Source organism: Thunnus thynnus, chromosome 2 (genome assembly GCF_963924715.1).
Source record: "Thunnus thynnus chromosome 2, fThuThy2.1, whole genome shotgun sequence".
Taxonomy (NCBI): domain Eukaryota; kingdom Metazoa; phylum Chordata; class Actinopteri; order Scombriformes; family Scombridae; genus Thunnus; species Thunnus thynnus.
The window spans coordinates 20,626,746-20,642,256 of NC_089518.1; the positions used below are offsets into that span (position 1 = coordinate 20,626,746).

The window sequence follows — 15,511 nt, forward strand, 5'->3', positions numbered from 1 at the left end:
AAATGTAGACTAGTGGAGTAAAAAGTTCAATATTTCCCTCTGAAAAGTAGTGCAGTAGAAGTATCGAGTAGCCTAAAATGAATATACTCAAGTAAATAAGTCAAGTGCTGTGAGTACAAAACTTGAGTAAATGCTTTACTTTCCACCACTAGTGGAATATTTTTACATTGTGGCATTGCTTTACTTAAAGGATAGGTTCACAGTGTTTCAAGTCTCTCCAGGTGTCCACATGAACATCGAAATAGGTTTTTCTTGTTGTAATCATTCCTGTTCATACTGACCATGATAAGATCCCTTCATAATGCACTTACAATGCAAGTGATGGGGGACAAGATCCATGGTTTGCATTTTGTGCAAAAATGTATTTAAATATTTATCTGAAACTAAAGTGAGTCAAATCAAGTAGATATATTTCATCGTTACAGTCTTTTTAGTGCCATAGTCCTTCTTTTTGTTACTATACTTCCACTGCAGCTCAACAGGGAAACACTGTTTGAGGAAACACAAAGAGGGAATTTCATGCTAAAAAGACTGTAAATGTGGCAGATATCCACTTGATATGACTAACTCAGACTGATTAATATAAGCTTCAGATCAACTTTTAAATGCATTTTTTCACAAAATGACTGTGTGGACACACTGTGGATTCTGGCTGCTATCACTTACATTGAAAGCACATTTGAAGGGGATCTTTTAATAGCCAGTATGAACAAGGGTGAATGAATATAGTGAAGGACAGACTTGAAAAACTGTGAACCTGTCCTTTAAGACAGTAAAACCCTGCTGGAACAGGTTTGACTGCTCCTGGTCCTGCTGAGTCTGTCCTCGGTGCCCTGACAGTGTTCGTCCGCAGGGCGGCGCTTCATCTGCACCGCAGAGTCTTGTGTGCAACAGTGAAACTCTTCCCCCGCTGACTGTGGAAACAGCAGTGAGGCGGCAGGTTGCCCTGTTCATAATGTCGGGCAGAAAGCCCCGGTCGGTGGCAAACCCTCTGGAGTCTGCGATCACCACACCGAGTGAGAGGATACTGAAAGAATGCCACAGTTTGTATGTCGACAACGAAAACGGTAAATAACGAATAACTAAAACGAGTCGACGCTACAGCAAAGAACAAAAACAAGCAAGCATAGTTGTGATGTTATGTAACGTTAATGGTGCAAACTATCCAGCAGGACCCTGTGAAGTTAGTAGTTAACGTAACAATGAAATGCTGCTCATTTATTAACAATAATAATAATGATAACATGTGAAGTATGGTGGCTGTGCAGCAGCAGGAGGAGCAGCTGTCTGTCAGTGTCAGACAGATGACATGAACCGGTGTTATACCGTATTTGGTGACCCATCAGATTCTGTGGCCTGCAGTGTTGGATGAAGTACTCAGTTTAGGCGATAATACTTGTATATTTTTACAGTATTTCTATATTTTGGTATTGATAAGCTACTTTTACTTGAGTACCTCTTCCAACACTGCAGGTCACAGAATCTGATGGGTCACCAAATACGATGAAACACCGGAGGGCAGCGCCTATATGTGACTGTTTGAACCAATGATCCGTCAGGTTTAACACCCATGTACAATGTTCATCATGCAGGACTTTATATGAAATGTTAAAGGAGCCTGCTGCAATGTGCTTCATGATAAACTGTTTTAGGTTTTGGTTTTGAAATGAGACCAACTTTACTGAACCAGCCTTCTTGGTTGAGTGCTCATATCTTCTATCTGGAGGGTTGTGGTGTCCAGTAACCCTGCTGCAGTATGTACAGCTTGTGTAGTTCACTGGAACAGTATCTGTGCAGACTTTGCACTTGCAGCGCTTACAGGAAGTTGCCTCACTGTGTTTCCTGTCTCAGGTATTAGAGTGGGACACACTAATCCTCTGAGGGACTTTAAAGTAGAGCTGCAACAATTAGTCCACTAATCGATTAGTTGCCAACTATTAAATGAATCAGCAACTGTTTTGATAATCGATTAATCGTTTTGAGTCTTTTTCTTTTTAAAGACATAATTCTCTGATTCTCCCTGCCTCTCAAATGTGAATATTTTCTGGTTTCTTTAGTCCTCTATGATAGTAAACAGAATATATTTTGGTTGTGGTCTGTTGGTTGGGACAAAATCGGGACATTTGAGGACGTCATCTTGGGTTTGGGAAATACTGATCAACATTTTTCACCATTTTTTGACATTTTATGGATCAAACAACGAATCAATTAATCAAGAAAACAATCAACAGAATAATCGTTAGTTGCAGCCCTTCTTTTAAGTTTTACAAGCTAATATTCTTCATAATGTTTGTGATTGTTTTGAGTAGCGTGTCTTTGAGAATGTATGATGATTGTGACGAGAATGAACTGTCGTATTGTGATCCTGTGTGTATGTAACCTGCTCTCTGATTACTCTTGCAAAAGGGATTTTGATCTAAATCAGATTTCCTGAATAAATAAAGCTTATTAACAACACTAATTATAGCATAATGCTTAACGCTGGTATACCATAGAAGACAGAAACAGGCCTGTTTGACATGTGTTCATTTCAGAAAATTGAAGGTCCCAATTAATGATTGTAAATCATCCTTTGCAGGGTCGTCGGGGCAAGTCGCCAGTCTATCACAGGGCTGACACATTCATAGAAAATAATAAGGGATTGTATGAGGCTGGATTGTGGATTTTGAGCTTATGCTGGTCGTTCCCAACACTTTTGGCTTGTAGCCCCTTAATACTAAATACCACAGTTTTCACATGTATTTGAATAATTTCTGGAAGCCTGAGGAGATAAAATTAACTAGTATTTCACAAAAGAAAAGGTTAGAGTACAGTTTAAAATAAAACAATTTTGTGCAGCAGAAATATGCCCCTTGAGATGTTAATTGCGACCTCATGGGGGGATCCAGAACCCCATGTTGGGAACCACTGACTAACATTATTTAAAATCTCTGTATTACATTGTGATGACGCTCCTTCACTCCTGCTCACTGTGTGCGTACACGTCTGTATGTTTTCAGGCCTGGTGATGATCGCCAGCAGCCTTGGAGTCCGGCTCCTGCCTCCAAGAAAGAAGATCATTGTGATGATAATGGGGAACCACTCTGCAGGGAAGAGCTCCTTCATTAACTGGTAATACAGTTTATTGTGTGACTGGTTCCACCGTTTAGCTGCCTGATCATCACATGCTCTGCTTCATGTGTGAACGAGAGAACCACAAATATCATCCTCACACATGACTTTTTTAAAAAGTGCTTTGTGATTTGAATGAAGTTCGGTGCTGTTGTCACAGGAAATGTGGTCGTGGCGATTACAGAGTTGACAGTGAAAGACTGGCAGGTCAGACTTGTCATGTTCACGCTGGTCGGGTGTTTGACAAAAGCTACTTGTAGAATCAATCCAAGAAAACCCCCAAAAACATAAACGGACAGAAAATATTTACCTCACTTCACAGTTTTATTTCTTTTCTAACTCTGATCAAACATGAACGTTCAGGCAACCTAAATTTTTTTTTACATTTGTCTTAGTAGCCATATATGTTTCAATTAAGAAAGTGTTTATAGATAGAATGAATCAGATGGAAATGTCTGTTTTTGGCTCATCCAGTGACAGATTAAGGTATTTAATGACATCCTGTTAATCCAATATTGACCTAATACACAGATATATTAAATGTCTATTATTATTACCTACTGCAGTGTAAACGAAGTAGCAAACTCTCTGCTGGCTGGGTGTTTGAACGAGCTCCGTATGGAGCCCAGCTGTCGATCACACTGACCTCTCATGTTTTATGTATGTCTGCAGGTCTTTTTATCATGTAGTAGTAGGGTGTGTTTAAGTGTTTGAGAGTAACAGAAATTAAAACGTTAGATAAGTTAGACTCTTTACTTATTGAAGTACCACAATTTTAATTCCACAGATTGCTTTTAAATTGGCTTCATCAGTATCTTAACCATTTTAAATTGCAGAACTCGTTGGTTGGGGACATAATAGGGTTTCTCCCTGAGAGGAAGTAATATTACAGATGTTATGATTTACATCTGTAATATTTGCATAAGATCAAACAGCAATTTATCAACAATTCATCTTATGCAAATGTAACAGATGTTAATCATAGTTCCCATTCTTAGGATTAATAGTGAGAACTGTTAGATTTGAGAAGATGACAGTATAAAGTCTGTTTTTCCAGACTGTCCGTATATTTGAAGTTAGTATTTGACAATGTGTAATTTACTGTTTACTCCTCCTGAGCAACAAAAGCCTGTTTAACACCTCAAACCGGTCCTCTTACATACAGAGCAGCTCTTTGCACAGTTTATTGGAAAGTGCTGAAGCAATTAGTTGATTAATCAATAAGTAATTCAGCAGAAAATCAATCAACAACGACTGTGATAATTGATTTAGGGCTGCACCTATCAATTAGTTTCAGTTTCCAGGAGATTAATGTGTTGATTATTTTCTCGATTAATTAATTAATCTTTTGGTCTAAAATACATCAGAAAATGGTGAAAAAATGTCAATTACAATGTCTCAGTGCACACAGTGACGTGACGAATAGTCCAAACACACATATCATTAATTTATGAGAAAAGTAGAGCTGCAACTAACGATTATTTTCATTATTGATTGGTTATTCGTGCGGTCTGTAAAATGTAAGCAAATTGGGAAAAATGTCTATCACAGACCTTCACAGAGCCTGTGGCTTCTTTTAAAAATATCTACTTTTATCCGACTAACAGTCTGAAATCCAAAGATAATTGGTTTATTATCATAGAAGAGTATGAAAAGCAGAAAGTATTCACATTTGGGAAGCTGGAACTAATAATTTTTTTTTTACCATTTTTGCTTTAAAAATGAGCTTAAATCATTATTCAATCAGAAAATTTTGTTGTCAATTTATTTTCTGTCGATCAACTCATCGATTAATTGTTGCAGCTCTAAAGAAAAGTAACTAATTCTTACATTTGAGAAGATGGAAACATAGTTTTTAACATTTTTGCTTGAAAAATGATTTAAACGATTAATAGATTATCAAAATAGTCACCTATTAATTTTCTTTTGGTCGACTAATCAACTAATTGTTGCAGCTCTAAATTAAAGAATTGTTTAACTCATTTAAAAAGAAAAAATGCACATCCACTGATTCCAGCTTCTCAAATGTGAAGCTTTTCTGTTTTTCTCTGTTTTAAACCAGTGGATTTGAATATCTGAGTTTTAAACTGTTGGTCAGATGAAACAAGCAATTTGTAGACCTTTCTTTCTGGGAAATATTGAGCATTTTTCACTTTTTTTGACATTTTATAGACTAAATAAATAAATCATTCATTGTCAAAAATAATCAACAGATTTATCGATAGTGAAAATGTACTTTTACTTACTAGAATAAAGCACAGTTTCTTCTGATCCTGTGCACTGGCAAACAGTTTTTGATGTATTTGCTGTTGTTTCAGGTATGCAGAAGAGCACATACAGAAAACAGGCGTCGCCATTGAAACGCAGGGGTTTACATTCATCACAAGTGGCCGCAAAAGAGAATCACTGACGGTAAGAGCAGCCTGACGACTGTCAGTACTGTTAATATTCCTCATGTGTGTGAGGATGCTTGAATAGAGAAGCATAATAACAACCCTCTCATAGTCAGTGTTGTGCTGCTCCATTTAATCACCTTATTTATATATATATTTTTCCTCAGATCTTATCAGTGCTTGTTAACGAACAGTATTTCATATTCAGACGGCTCTTCTCAGTTCAGGTGTTATTAAACTCTTGACTTCAGTAATGGGAACTAGGGCTGTAGTCAGCCAAAGAAAATCTTGGTCGACTGAAATCGTACATAATCTTCAACTAATCAATTAGTTGAAGATTATGTAACGGGACAGAGTGCACAGTGAACTCACATTTCTCCGTTTTGCCTCTTCAGGTTAGGCTAACCTATTGTTGCTAACCATTTACTTTTGCAGCGCGTGGGAAACAACAGACGTGACTTTTTAGCATTTATTAACTGTTACACTGGAGTCTGTATTGTTCATTTATTGCAAGACTGACAACTTACCGCTAACCTTTTCCTCTGCCCCGCTCACATCCACCGTCACTTTCCTGCCGCTCTTTCCCACCTGCTACGCAAACATACTAAACACTGCCCTATTCCTAAACGGAGTTACGCTACCGATATTTATTTTTGGCATTAAAAAATATCTTTTGGCCTGGCGCGGGTTCGTTGATATTATTACAGGAGAAACGCTGATTCAGTAAACATTGAGTACAGTTCATGGATGTATAAACAATATAAACTGGATGTGTAAACTGGTACAGTTAGATCCAGCGGTCTCCATTAGGTTGGGCGAGTTCAAAGTTGTGAAAATAACTAACAAATTACCTGTGAAAACGGGAGTATATTCAAAACACCCCCGTTTTCACAGGTAATTTGTTAGTCTGTCCCTCCCGCCGCAGGAAATAATGGATTAATCCTGGAAGGCTACTGATGTAGCACTTCTCTCCTTATGAAAGCAACACGGAAATTATTCGACCAATGAGAATTTACGGACGAGAGCATATCGACCAACTAATCGATCAGTCGACCAGGAGACTACAGCCCTAATGGGAACTGTAGCTGAAACCAGTCATAAAGGCTGATGAAGCGTTACATTCAATGTCTGCATGTACGGAGGGCACTTCTCATTCTGTATGCTGCTCCAGTGAGGGGTTTTATTGTGTATACACACACACACACACACACACACACACACACACAACCTAACCCTTACCCTAACTTGAACATAACCCTAAAAAAACCTTAACTTTAAACCAAGTCTTCACCCTAAAACTAATGATTTACATTAAGAGGACTTGCTTTTTGCCCCGATAAGGGAGGTGAGTCCCCACAGCATTAGAATTACCACACACACACACACACACAGGCATCTTTGCAGCATATTAACAAGCTCAGGAGACACCTGTCTCTCTGTGCTCCCTCATCCTTCTCCTCTGACTCTCTGTTAATATCCTGCTGCGGTGAAGGTGATGAAGATGAATAATATATTTGCAGTGCAGGACCGCAGACTGGAAGGATTATCTCCTATGTACAGAGAAAGCTTAAAGCGAGCGCACTGAGCTGCAGCACAGCAGCTGGTGCCACGACTGAGCGTGAAGTACCAAGAGGAGAGAGGACTCTGTCGTAGAGGGTCGAGAGCTCAGGAAGAACTGCAGATTAACATCAGTCTCATCTTGTTATTTCTCTCACTGTCTTTGCTCCTTTTTCCACAGGGAAATGCAACGCTACACCTCTACCCTCACTTTCGACCTCTCCTTGAGTTCAAAGGTAAGCATTATTCTCTTGTTTCAGCATCAAAAACTCATAATGGGCTTCTGATTGCGCACTATTTAGAGTATTTGCCACAACTGTACTGAAAACGTAGTGATATTGCTGCCAAGAGGCCTCTCTACTGCACTTATCCTTTAGTTAAATACATTTTTATGCTCCTAAGTGAATCATCATATGTAGATATTGTGTCTGCATGCAGTTGCTGATGTGACACTTCACATAACTGAACCTTTTTTAAATATTTTATAAAATAGTTTACAACATATTTTACATATTCCTTTTGAGGATAATGGGTTTGCATCTCCTTCCTTTGATTGCATAATATACAGCATTTTAAGCACAGCACTGCAGTCTTACTCACTTTGACCATAATGCCAAAAAAAACTAACATTTATGGTGCATGTAGAAGAGAAATGCATATATATGGTTGTGATTTTTTTTTTATAATTGATTTTCTTTCTGCTGTTGGTTATGAAAAACATCAAAGAGAGAATATAGTGTTAAATTTTGCTCGAACAGCATGGAGGTGCAGCATCAGTTAAACGGCACTGTAGGAATAGCGAACAGGAGATTAATGTAATCATGAGCTGCAGCCAGAGATCGTTTCCTTTTGAGGTTCGAGATAGAGCTATTTTCTTCTTTTAGAGTTCATCTAAATGTACATATTTACATATTTATTTAAAGTGTAAAGTTTTGCTTAGTCATTATAGATGAAAGCGAAACTTCTCGGCTGTGTTGCTAATGAAACATAGTTATTTATATGTTTCTGGATATTACAGGTCATGCTTGCCTGTTGTGATTTGATGTTGCGTTTAAGTGCTTCACCTTGATGACTAATTCTCACCACTGAGTCATAGCTCCTGTGTATTAAGTTTGTCTTTTCATCATAAATCAGACCAGACTCCCGCTCCCCTCCTGTCACGTCTCTGCTGTTTGTTTCTGAGATATACGAGTTGAGATTAGTCTCACATAGGAGAAAGAGAGAGAGAGATCTAATTAGGAGTATATTGTTTTAAGACAATTGCTCTCAGCTCGTCTGTGCGTCAGCAGCGGTCTGGAGAATCTGGATGGTGAGGTGGTCGTGCAGAAAGTCTGGGTGTGCCTGCTGCTTGAGTGGGAGCAGCGGCGTGGAGGGGAGGGGAGTAATGTATGTCTGTGCGTTGACAGCGTGTAGAGAGTGAGGGTTCACTGGGTGCGGACCGGAGCGCTCACGGTATGGCGTGAGTCACACGCCCCATCGACAGCAGTGCAGTGGAGTCAGGAGGAGCTGCTTGGAAATGTCACAGCCATTAGAGACGGCACAGCCCAGACTCCAGCAGCAGCAACAGCCTCGCTCCGCAGGCCTGAGCCTCGCAAACAACAAACACAGATCTGCTCTGGAATACAAGCAGGCTTTTTTTTTATTTTTTATTTTTTATTTTTTTTATTTTAACTTCATCGCCGTCTCTGGAAATACACAATATCAGGCATTTGTTTACCTGTCACAGCGACTGAGGATGACTCATCAGAAAAGCATCATATATCCTTATGTGGGAGTAGCTGCTGATTATACAGTTTGGTGTCCTCTGGGATATGCTCGGAGATACTTCTTTAATATTGTTTTAGACTTACATAAAGAATATTTAACCCTATATTTTTTATCTTCATCCTAGCAACCTGTTGTCAAGAGTTTAGACTACATGCTGCGTGGCTTCAAATGATAAATTATTACCAGATAATAAAGATTTTTAGCTGTGTTCTCGACTCATTTCCTGTAGATATGCTTGCACTGTGTTTTATTTGACCGAGTTCTTTTTTAGTTCTGGTTGATGCAGCATTATTGCAGCCTTTGCCCTTTTCCTCATGCACAGGATCTCCAGTGTAGCCTTCTCAGTTACAGTCACTTGAGGAACTTAGCACCAGAGTCCTGCGAGTGTCGGTCTCATTCAGACCGTTCAGGGGGCTCAGAGGACTTTCTGCAGTTATATGGAGGAGGAATATGTCTTTAACAAGGGCTGTTTGATAGAGACAGACAGCAGACTTGCATAATTGCTATTTTATTGTGTCTCAAACAGCGACGTATGCATGTGTTTTTAACTGAAGTGTATATATATATAATGTTACTTCAAGGAGATCCACAGTCATCTTGTCATGTTTTTCGTAACAGGGATGGCTCAGTATTGTCAGGCGGTGGGAATACACTCAGGAGGCTGATGTATTGATGTTGTGGCCATGCTGATGTAAGGGAGACATAAGGGAATGCTAATGTGCCACAGCAGCAGTGGCTCCGCTCGCTGCAGCACAAGGATGTGATTTGTGCTGGCTGTTAACACCTGCCTCTTCCTATGAAATAGCCTCAGTGTCATCCCAAGCCTCTGTGTGTGTGCGCGTGTGTGTGTGTGTAGAGGGAGGGTGGGGGCTTTTTTTCAAGAGTGGGGGTATGTTTCAATAGTCATCCTGTTCTGGTGCTCAGAGCAGGGGTTGGTCAAGGGGGGTGTGGGGGAAGGTTTGGGCGTATCTTAACCTCACAGTGCGTTGCCTCACAGTCGTTCTTCACTGGCTAGCTTTATGTCCCACGCCCCATGCTAAAGCTGCCAGTTGAAGAGCTGTTGTGTGTAACCATGACAACAGACCTCTCCGCAGAGGGGATGGTGAGAAAACTGTGACCTAACAGATTTTTTTCATCTGTCAGAATTGAAGTTTTATCAGTGAGGGTGTGGCCGCCGCTGGTGTTTTTCTCAAGAGAATTTATTGATGCTTTTTATCCAGATGTGTATTTATGCGTGATCTGGATCCTCCCAGACGTGTTTGCAGTTTGATTACAAATGCACAGAAAGCACAAAAAGTTGTTCTTGATCTTTCATGTCACTGGCCTCCCTCAGGTTTCCAAGTATTGACCACACTGCGGCTTTCAGTAGCACGTAATATAATCATCAGCGTTGACAGCTTCCTGCAGGGACTTTTTATTCATCATCTTTGTTTCTATGAACTTATATTGAATGAGGCACCTGTACACACACAGTGTTTGCATATTCCAGGTGTTACGGACTATCTGACTGCTGAGATCTCCACCTCCAAGCAGAAGAAGTTCAGCCTGGTGACGTTTGTGGACACGCCGGGTTTAGTAGATGGGGACATGATCTACCCGTTCGATGTGAACAGTGCCATCACCTGGTTGGGTACGTCTTCACAGATCCAAGTAGTTACTCCAGTGCTGATGGATGATACTCTGAAGGTGTTGTGTTTCTCTAATGGATGTCGTTTTCGTCTGCAGGAGAACAGGCGGACCTGATATTTGTGTTCTTCGACCCGATGGGTCAGGCGCTGTGCAAACGCACGCTCAACATTGTGGAGAAGCTGAGTGAGAAATGCGGAGACAAGCTGTTGTTCTACCTCAGCAAAGCTGATGAAGCTGGGAAGGAAACAGACCGGCAAGTAAGTGAACTTACAAACACTTTTCTTTAACTGATTCATTTAAATGATTCTAAGAAAGTCAAGTTAAAGGACAGGTTCATAATTTCTTAAAACAACAGTCAGGTGCCCAAAAGAACATTGAAACAGGTTTGCTTGCTATAATCATTCCTCCTGTTCATACTGAACATTAGAAGATCCCCTCCCTCCACAGTCATTTTGAACAAAAATGTACTTAACAGTTCATCTTAAGCTTATATGAGGCTTCAGATGTCTGAGTTACAGTCGTAAAGTTACAGTCTCCCACAGTTACAGTCTTTATGGTAAAAAAAATTCCCTCTTTGTGTCTTGATGGATAGTGTTTTCCTGTTCAGCTGCAGTGGAAGTATAGTAACAAAAACAAGGAATATGGCACTAAAAAGTCAAAAGATATTGATTTGATTTAACTAACTTGGACAGCTGAAGCTTCATATTAGTTTCAAATAAACTAATATGAAGGAGGGCTGTAGATTTTATCCCCCGTCACTTACATTGTGAGTACATTATGAAGGGATCTTTTAATGGCCAGTATGAACAGGAGGAATGATTACAGCAAGAAAAACATGCGTCAGTGTTCATTTGGACACCTGACTGTTGTTTTAAGACAGACTTGAAAAAATGTGGAGCCGTCCTTTAAACCTGCAGAAATAACCAATGTTTTTGTTTTTATTTTGGCAGAGGGTGATGATGCAGATAGTCCAGGAACTGTGTCGCCGTCCAGGTCTCAACAAATGTGGTTTTGAGATGCCCACAATATATATCCCCAACCCACAGAAGGTAAAATTTGAATGTCTGTTGGTCATTATCATTACCAGCTTGAAATCTACATGCTTTTCATTTTAACCTCCAGTTTTATGAACTGATAATAACAACAGGCATCTCATACTTAGACACCTTAAATAATGCAGTGTTTTCCCACCTTGTAGAGGTGCCTAAGAGCTGTTTCTTGTATTTTCAAGAGTGCTTTACTCTAATAGATATCAAATCCAGGTCTCATCTTGAGTCTGGATTTAAGGTCCTCAGCTGTCCTTGGGGTTGAACATCCATTGATTATCCTGGAATGTAAATTCCCCGCTCCATGTTTCCTTGTGGCTCTTGATGGCTGTAAACAGGATGATTCATTTTGCAATATGATGAGTTATCTGCTCTTGGAGAGTGGGGGCAAAGGGGTTGTAAACTATGAGCTTTGATCAGCCACCGCCGACAACGGCAGCCCCAGACCTGAGTTATTGCTGCACCATCCTGTGATCTACGGGCCACACAGCTCTACTCCGCCTGGTAGATTTGTGCATCCCTTTCGACCGCCAATTTATTTTCGCTGAGCAAGTGCAGCCTCACTTTATGATAAGTGCACATGGCTGTTTGTCAAAATATACCCCCAGGATCTGTCATGGAAGTTTCCCGTCTTTCCTGTCGGAGACGCAAGTGATGTTTGCGTGGTAATTCCAAAACTGATGCACTTACGAGATTTTGTCTTGTCCAGCCGAGCCGGTGTGTGAACCAGATCGATGGGGTGTGTCAGACCATCGAGAAGACCATCAACCAGGCCGTTCAGAAGACTTTGAATCAGCTGGAGAAAGACTGTGACCTCATTTGTTCCACTATCAGCAGCAGACTAGAACAGGACAGGTTTGACCTCTTAACTTACAACATAACACACATTCATGTGGCGTCTTTCACTGCATGTGATCATCTGCAGCAAATATGATATAAAAACCAGATTTCCCTCTTTTTGTGCACATGCAGGGCTGATGTTTCTTACAACAGAAGCGTCCGTCTTCACTCATTCCTGTGCGGTGCTTTGGGAGTTTTCCTTCCTCTCCTCTTTATCCTCAGTTTCATTGTGAACACCATCTCCAAAGAGCAGCTGGATGAGCTGTTGGGAGAAGGGCCGTCTCGAACTCTCTCTGTCTTCACAGTAAGTCCTGACAGTCGTACAGGTGATGTTCCCACAGTGTTTCTAGTCGTGGTCTTGGTTCTCTGACTGCCTCTTCAACGTCTGTCTCACAGGCAGTAGTCATGTATTTATGGGACTGGATACCAGAAGATGGACAAGTAGTGTTTGTGATCTTTTTTGGGGCATTTTGCTACCTCCTGCTGTTCCTAGCGAAGTATTTTGCGGGGTAAGCTTTACAAGTGCACAACACAAACACACACATACACTTAAATAACACATAAATAACCTTAAAGCATCAGGGAAATGTCAGAGCTCTTTCTTCCTTGAGGAGGAGGGTGTATGTTTGATATAAAAGAAGATGCACATACACACACACACATTATTAAATTCTGAGTGAACGTTGTTGTGATGTGCTTCATCCTCAGCCGAGGGAATAAGACTCTGACGAAGAAGGAGAAGAGGACCATGGCAGAGTACAATGACTATATCCAGGATATCGTCAAAACCAAGAAGGTTAGATTCTTATCTTGTGCCATCATGGATAGTGCAGAAGTTAGAGCTGCAACGATTAGTCGATTTATTGATTAGTCGATCGACAGAAATTTAATAGGCAACTGTTTTGATAATCAAATAATCCTTTTAGTAATTTTTTAAGCAAAAATACCAGGAATGTGCTGGTTTCAGCTTCTCAAATATGAAGATTTAATGTTTTTCTTTGTCATATGTACATGATGGTACTATTATTTGGACAAAACAAGACGTTAAAGATGTCACCTTTGTCTCTGGGAAATTATAACGGATATTTTTGTACTGTTAACTGACATTTTATTGACAAAGCAATTAAACAAGTAGTTGAGAAAATAATCGACAGATGATTCGATAATGAAGATAATCACTGGTTGCAGCCTTAACTGCAATAATTGATCATTTTATGATAACAAATTCTACGTTAATTGTGAAAAGAGTCCTTGTAGTGATAAACAATTATCACCCTGCGGTTCTCTGCTCTATTGAACATTTCAACATGTTTCAGTTAATTGTTTTGGATTTAAGGCTCACAGCTTTACTGTTCACTGCTGACCGTTTACACTTTGTCACAACAGCTTTATAAGGTGTTAAAATTTAAGTACTGTGTTTAAAGTTGGCTCCACAGAATCAATGAATGCAGGTTTAAATGAACATTTTCATTTGTCTGACTTGAAACATGATCATTATAAATCTCACATGGTTCATTTTACTCCACAGGGTAAATTGTATGAATGGTACCTCCAGCAATGTGCAGCAGAATATGACTTCTGACCCCGAGGAAGCTGAACGTCTGTTAGCATATTGCTGAAAGAGCCAAGGAAGATTTTTGTGCAAAGATGCTCCTTGTCTACAATGTATCATTTGGTGTTTTGCAGCGGGAGAAAGACGATCATCCACCAAATGATTTCCTGTTTTCTTAACCTCTAATGCAGCAGAGATAACTGCCAGCATTATCATCTCAAGAGCTGTTTGATGATTCAAAAAGTGCCTTTATTGTTCGGTATAGCTGAGAAACTGTGATTGTAGTCATTTGATGATAGCAAATTTCATAATGTGAATTCATTTTTACAATTTTTGTAGCACATAACTGTTGATGAGAGAAAGAAATGAACTTATTCTTAATTTCTTCTTCAGAAGTAACTTGCAGCTGCTTTCTGACAGCAACATATTTTCATGATGTCCTCTCTGTTGAGCCTCATTGTTCTCATGTCCTCCCTCCTGAAGTTTGTCTTTGTAAGATACCAGCATGTGTTACAGGGATTCTGACCGTTAGCAAATAAGCGACGCAGTGATAATAATACTCGGGCATTTATGAAATACTTTCATACCAATAACTTATGCCTATAAGCTTTCTCCTGCCTCCAAAGAGTTTGTCCTACCATTTTGTTTTGTCGTGTAATTTGTGAAACCATCAATTTGTGTATAGATAGATTATCATCATATGATGGCATTTACATAAACCACAGTCAAGATACTTGTAAAAATGGTTCAAGTACTTTAATACAGCAGTATAGTAAAACTGGTGAGCAATGAAGTCTGACACTGCACTGATGTTTCTCCCGATTTTGTTAATGATCCGTTTAACTCAAATCTGGTTTTATGACAGTAACACCATGTAATGCCTTCACTCCAGTATTTGTAGATATATTTATTAGTCTCAACAGGTGTCTTTGAGGTGCTTTTTTTTTTTTTTACAGGGGATGCACCGATCCGATACACCAGATCGGGATCAGGACCGATACTGACCTTTTTAAGTGGATCGGTTAACGCAGTTCAGGCATCAGTCCAAAAATATACTTTCTTTCTCAGTGTGATTATAAAATTCAGTCTTTCCTCAATTAGCTACATTAATGCAGTCACGGTGGGTTTGCAGTTCTTTCGTAAAATGATCCACTCGGTGAAGTTTACAGATTTTAAATTTGGGAAAAGAAGAACACTTGGATGGGTTGTTGGTATCAGCAGATACACTGATTTGAGGTATCGCAGTAGATATTGGCAGAGAAAATGTCAAATCGGTGCATCCCTACTTTTTACCCCAAATAAAGTAGAAAACCTCTTCGGGCTGTTTGCAATATTATTGTGAACATTGTCAGGTTATATTGTGTGTGTGAGTTAGATGCCTCCTCATTAGGACATTTATTTCTTTTCTTTTTTTTATGAGATAGTTCATTTATAAATTTGTGAAATGTATGTATGAATTTATCTATTTTTATTGTATGAAATCAAAAAGCCTCTTTGTCTAGAAACATTTTTTTTTAGTAATCTCGACTCAAAGAATGAAACCTGTCAGAAACATGCAAACTATGCTGTGTCACTTCCTTGAAAATCATTAAACATTTTCTACTGACTTTTACTCT

At 39.5% G+C, this 15,511-nt stretch overlaps 1 protein-coding gene across 1 annotated transcript; it reads left to right on the forward strand.

Annotated features, from left to right (window-relative positions):
- Positions 1–902: 902 nt before the first annotated feature.
- Positions 903–15,507, forward strand: si:dkey-98f17.5 (uncharacterized protein LOC569123 homolog). Its single transcript, XM_067609209.1, has 12 exons — positions 903–1,067; positions 3,000–3,111; positions 5,430–5,523; positions 7,243–7,297; positions 10,318–10,458; positions 10,554–10,714; positions 11,408–11,506; positions 12,213–12,358; positions 12,476–12,647; positions 12,740–12,852; positions 13,052–13,139; positions 13,872–15,507. Exons 1-12 carry the CDS (start codon positions 956–958, stop codon positions 13,923–13,925), a joined length of 1,347 nt encoding a protein of 448 aa, XP_067465310.1. The 5' UTR covers positions 903–955; the 3' UTR covers positions 13,926–15,507.
- The last annotated feature ends 4 nt before the right edge of the window (positions 15,508–15,511 follow it).